General features: G+C 58.3%; 1 protein-coding gene across 3 annotated transcripts in view; it reads left to right on the top strand.

The window, feature by feature from the left end:
- eif4g1a (eukaryotic translation initiation factor 4 gamma, 1a) overlaps positions 1 to 5000 on the top strand; it is a 23426-nt gene that overhangs the window by 14205 nt on the left and 4221 nt on the right. For all 3 annotated transcript variants that reach the window (XM_035421603.1, XM_035421605.1, XM_035421604.1), the window contains 9 exons: positions 123 to 269; positions 648 to 884; positions 1340 to 1444; positions 1544 to 1831; positions 2011 to 2125; positions 2358 to 2469; positions 2851 to 3281; positions 3886 to 4013; positions 4512 to 4684. In XM_035421603.1, coding sequence (XP_035277494.1) covers positions 123 to 269; positions 648 to 884; positions 1340 to 1444; positions 1544 to 1831; positions 2011 to 2125; positions 2358 to 2469; positions 2851 to 3281; positions 3886 to 4013; positions 4512 to 4684 — 1736 coding nt within the window. The remainder of the gene's footprint in view (positions 1 to 122; positions 270 to 647; positions 885 to 1339; positions 1445 to 1543; positions 1832 to 2010; positions 2126 to 2357; positions 2470 to 2850; positions 3282 to 3885; positions 4014 to 4511; positions 4685 to 5000) is intronic.

The following is a 5000-nucleotide window of genomic DNA, read 5'->3' as shown; positions in this document are numbered from 1 at the left end:
CCTCTAAGCCTCCAGGTTGTTGTGGCAACCAGCATACGTCTGAACGTCCATGCAAATTAACCCTTTCCTCCATTAAATCCTTTTGTCTCTGCCCCCCCCCCCCCCCCACCCACCACCCCCAGCTGAAAGTCCCGACCGCGGAGAAGCAGACGGTCACTGTGAATTTCCGCAAGCTGCTTCTGAACCGCTGCCAGATGGAGTTTGAGAAGGACAAGGACAACGACCAGATCTTTGAGCAGAAGCAGAAGGAGATGGAGGCCGCTGCCACGGTAACCGTTGGGTGGAGACGTGCAGGGTGGCGGGCGGGTGGCTGGGCGTGCGGGCCTGCGGACGCGTGTCAGGCTTGGTGAGGAACAGGCTACAGAGGAGGTCCGCAGTGACAGTGGTGGCCAGAGTTCATGAAAATTTCGGTCATGACCGTGTTGGAGAAAGGGAGCCGGGGGGGGAATGAGCAAGGATGCGTTGCCGGGGTAACGACGCCGACTTTATCACTCTTCCAGTTTCCGGTTTCCAGGGCCATTGTGATGTATCGAGCCCTTATTGGATGCAGCGCTGTCACACGCGTACATGTGTGCTCATTCATGTAGTAATATACCCTGTGGCTTCCACTCTGCCCTGCTCACCCCCCCCCCCCCCCGGGTGTTCAGGAGGAGGAGAGGCAGCGGTTGAAGGAGGAGCTGGAGGAGGCCAGGGAAATGGCCCGGAGACGGTCGCTGGGCAACATCAAGTTCATCGGGGAGCTGTTCAAGCTGAAGATGCTGACGGAGGCCATCATGCACGACTGCGTGGTGAAGCTGCTCAAGAGCCACGACGAGGAGTCCCTGGAGTGCCTGTGCCGCCTGCTCACCACCATCGGCAAGGACCTGGACTTCCAGAAGGCCAAGGTGCTGCAGCACGCGTGTGTACACACATGCATATGTACACACACACACACACGCACACACACACACACGTACACACACACTCACACGCACACACACACTCGCATGCACACGCAGTCTACATACATACACACGTACACATGTACACACACACACGCACACACACATACATACACACACACACACATACATACACACGCGCACATGCATACACACACGCACACGCAGTCTACATACCTACACACACACTCACACACACACACACACACACATGCACACGCAGTCTACATACATACACACGTACACATGTACACACACACACGCACACATACATACACACGCACATACATACACACACGCACACACACATACATACACACACGCACAACCAGTCTACATACATACACACACACACACAAACGCACACAAATTATGACCTCCCCTGCCTGTGTTCGCAGCCCCGCATGGATCAGTACTTCACCCAGATGGAGAAAATAATCAAGGAGAGGAAGACCTCGTCCCGAATCCGATTTATGCTGCAGGACGTGCTGGACCTCCGACAGGTAACGCCCCCCCCCCCCCCCCATCCAAAAACCCCTCGCCCCACATGTACCCCTGGAGACGGTTATGGCTTTCTAACGGGGCCCCTCTGCCCCTCACAGAACAGCTGGGTTCCCAGGAGGAGCGACCAGGGCCCCAAGACCATCCAGCAGATCCACAAGGAGGCGGAGCTGGAAGAGCAGCGGGAGCAGGTCAAAGTTCAGCAGCAGCTCCTGTCCAAGAAGGACATGCGCGGAGGCGGGGCCGGGCCTGGGGGCGGGGTCAGAGGCGGGCCACACGCCGGGCCAGGGGGGCGTGGCCCCCATCCCCAGGACGAGGGGTGGAACACCGTCCCCGTCTCCGCCAAAAGCCGGCCGATCGACACCAGCAGGCTCAGCAAGATCACCAAGGTGAGACCCCCCCCCCCCCCCATCCCCAAAAAAATAGCGTGTGCTGGGATCTGATCTAGGATCAGGTTTGGCCCGCTCTGCATGCTAACCTTACCCATTATGAGCACAAATGCCAGACGGATCCAAGGTCAGCTGTCCTTCTCTGACATGTCTGAGCCCCCCTCTCTCCCCCTCCCCAGCCAGGAACACTGGACTTCAACAACCAGCTTCTTGCCCCTGGGGGTAAAGGAACGTGGGGCAGTTGGGGCAAAGGCAGCAGTGGAGGATCAGGATTCAAACCCAGCGGGGAGGCTGGTACGCACGCACACACACACACACACACACACACACGCAGAGACACACACACACGCACACACACACACACACGCAGAGACACACACACACACGCACACACACAGAGACACACACACACACACACACACAGAGACACACACACACACACACACACACACGCACACCCACACACACACACTGTGCTGGTCATGGAGGTGCAGGCAGGTGTAAAACGGTCTGGTCTCATCCACAGCTCCGGAGTCGGGACGTCCCGCCACCAGCACCCTGAACCGCTTCTCTGCCCTGCAGCAGCCCTCCTCCTCTCTGTCCCGCTCTGCCGAAAGCGACCCTAGGACCCCCCGGAGGTCAGCCCCCCGCCTGTCCGTCCGTATGTCCGTCACACTTTTCTGTTTGAACGTGGTCTCTGAACAAGATGGCTGCTGGACCCGCTCACTTCTCCACTGTGTCACGACACGGGGTACAGCAGAGAGGGTTTCAGGTGGAGGTGGTACCACCGTGGCGGGGAATCGAACCCCTGACCACAGCGGGTGATTGGTGTGTGGGTCACTTCCTGTGGGGGTGCTTGGCCTTGGTTAAAAAGAAGAAGAAGAAGAAGAAGAAAAAAAACGTTGTCCTGAAGGGAGGCGGTACTGGCAGTGCAGTAAGCGCTCTCTGCCTCTCCCCTCTCTCTTGTCCCGTCTTCACCCTCCCTTTCCACCCCCCCCCCCCTTCCCTAACCCCTGCAGGAACAGCTCCAGCCGAGACCGCGGGGACCGCGGCGACCGGTTCGAGCGGCCCGAGCGGCTGGTCCGCGGCGGCGACAGACCGGACCGCCAGCGGCTGCCCGTCACCAAGAGGAGCTACGGCAGGGAGGGGGAGCCGGGCGGGCCCCGAGAGGCCCTGCGCAGGGTGTCCAGCATGACCGACGACCGGGGCAGCCGGGACCGGGGCAGTCGAGATCGGGGGACCCAGGACCGGGGCAGTCGGGACCGGGGGACCCAGGACCGGGGCAGTCGAGATGGGGGGACCCAGGACCGGGGCAGTCGAGATCGGGGGACCCAGGACCGGGGCAGTCGAGATGGGGGGACCCAGGACCGGGGTAGTCGAGATCGGGGGACCCAGGACCGGGGCAGTCGAGATCAGGGGACCCAGGACCGGGGCAGCACCCGAGAGATGGGTAAGAGAATGTGGATTGGTTACCAGGGAGATGGTGAGCGTATGGGGGAGGGGTTACCAGGGAGATGGGTGGGAGAATGGGGAGATGTTACCAGGGAGATGGGTGGGTGAATGACAAAGGGGTTTCCAGGGAGATTGTGAGAGAACAGGAAGGGGTTGCTTTGGAGATGGGTGAGAGAATGTCGAGTGGTTACCAGGGAGATGGGTGGGAGAATGGGGAAGGGGTTTCCAGGGCGATGTGGGGGAGGGGTTACCAGGAAGATGGGTGAGAGAATGGAGAGAGGTTACCATGGTGAGTTAGAGGGTTGACAGTATCATTGTACTGTTACTGTGCTCTCCGCTTGTCGGTCCCAATCACCCAATCGCAGTACTGCAGGCGTCGTCCTGCAGTACTGTGTGCTGCTTTTTACTCACAACTTCACTGATCGAAGCTCATTACTGCTAACTGGCCTACCTGGTTCTCAGGTATCAGTTGCAAAAACCAGAAGCCCTGTGGCTCTCCTGGCTCAGGGAAACACCCCCTCCCCCCTTCCCACCGCAGATGTACCCTGTGGGCGGAGAGACTGAGTGACGGACTGTTGGTGACGCCCCTTCTTTCTCCACAGCTCAGCATGAGACGGCCCCGATGGCTCCGCCCACTTTGGCTCCGCCCAAGCCTGCGATGAGCGAGGAGGACGTGGAGAGGAAGTCCAAGGCCATCATTGAGGAGTACCTGCATATCAACGAAATGAAGGTCAGCAGGGGGCACTGCAACTCCAGTGCCGGACTGGCACGCAACGTTACGAACGCAGGGTTAGCTCGAGGCTGCCCAGCTCCTGTTCCTGAAGATCTAGCGTCCTGCAGGTTTTCACTCCAGCCCTAATTTGGCACACCTGACTCTGCTGCTTAGCCGCTCAGTGAGTCCTCTGGCTGCTGAATGAGATGTGCTCAGGCTGGGACGATACGGGACGGTAGACCTCCAGCAGCCGCGCTGGGCAGCCCTTCAGTTTACCGCTCAGGAAGTCATTTCCAACCTCCTCCCTGCCACCTGCAATATCACACACACACACACACACACGCACGCACATGTGCGTGCACACAAACATACACACACGTGGACACACAAACACGCGCGCGCACGCACACACACATACACACACACACACACACCGGTAGGTATGACATCCCCCTGCCTGATGCATGCAAACCTCCTGCTGACGGGGTGGCCCGCTGTTCCCGGTCTGGCCTGCAGGAGGCGCTGCAGTGCGTGCGGGAGATGGACGCGCCTCAGCAGCTCTCCGTGTTCGTGAGGACCGGCGTGGAGTCCACGCTGGAGCGCAGCGCCATCGCCCGGCAGCACATGGGGCTGCTGCTGCACCAGCTGCTGAAGGCCGGGACCCTGCCCCCCCCGCAGTACTACAAGGGGTGAGGCCTTCTTTTGGGGGGGGGGGGGGCGGGGGGAATTTAACCTAGTTCTCAGTGTCCAAATAGTATTATTCTTATTGCCGTTGATTTATTAGGCTTTTTTGTCTTCGTTTGTTTAGAAGGATTTATAATCGTTGAAATCTAATATTTGTTTAAACCGAACTACTCTGAAGCACTAGGGCTTCAACATAAATTTTTTTTTTTTTTTTGGTGCATTACAAATAATCGTTCATTTTTTAAAATTATTGACATAATTCAGAGCTGCGAAAGTGTGTTCAGAATCCTGACAAAAACAAAAAGCGCGTGTTGGTGTGTG

This window comes from Anguilla anguilla, chromosome 6 (genome assembly GCF_013347855.1).
Source record: "Anguilla anguilla isolate fAngAng1 chromosome 6, fAngAng1.pri, whole genome shotgun sequence".
NCBI lineage: Eukaryota > Metazoa > Chordata > Actinopteri > Anguilliformes > Anguillidae > Anguilla > Anguilla anguilla.
This window is presented reverse-complemented; position numbering and strand designations above follow the sequence as displayed.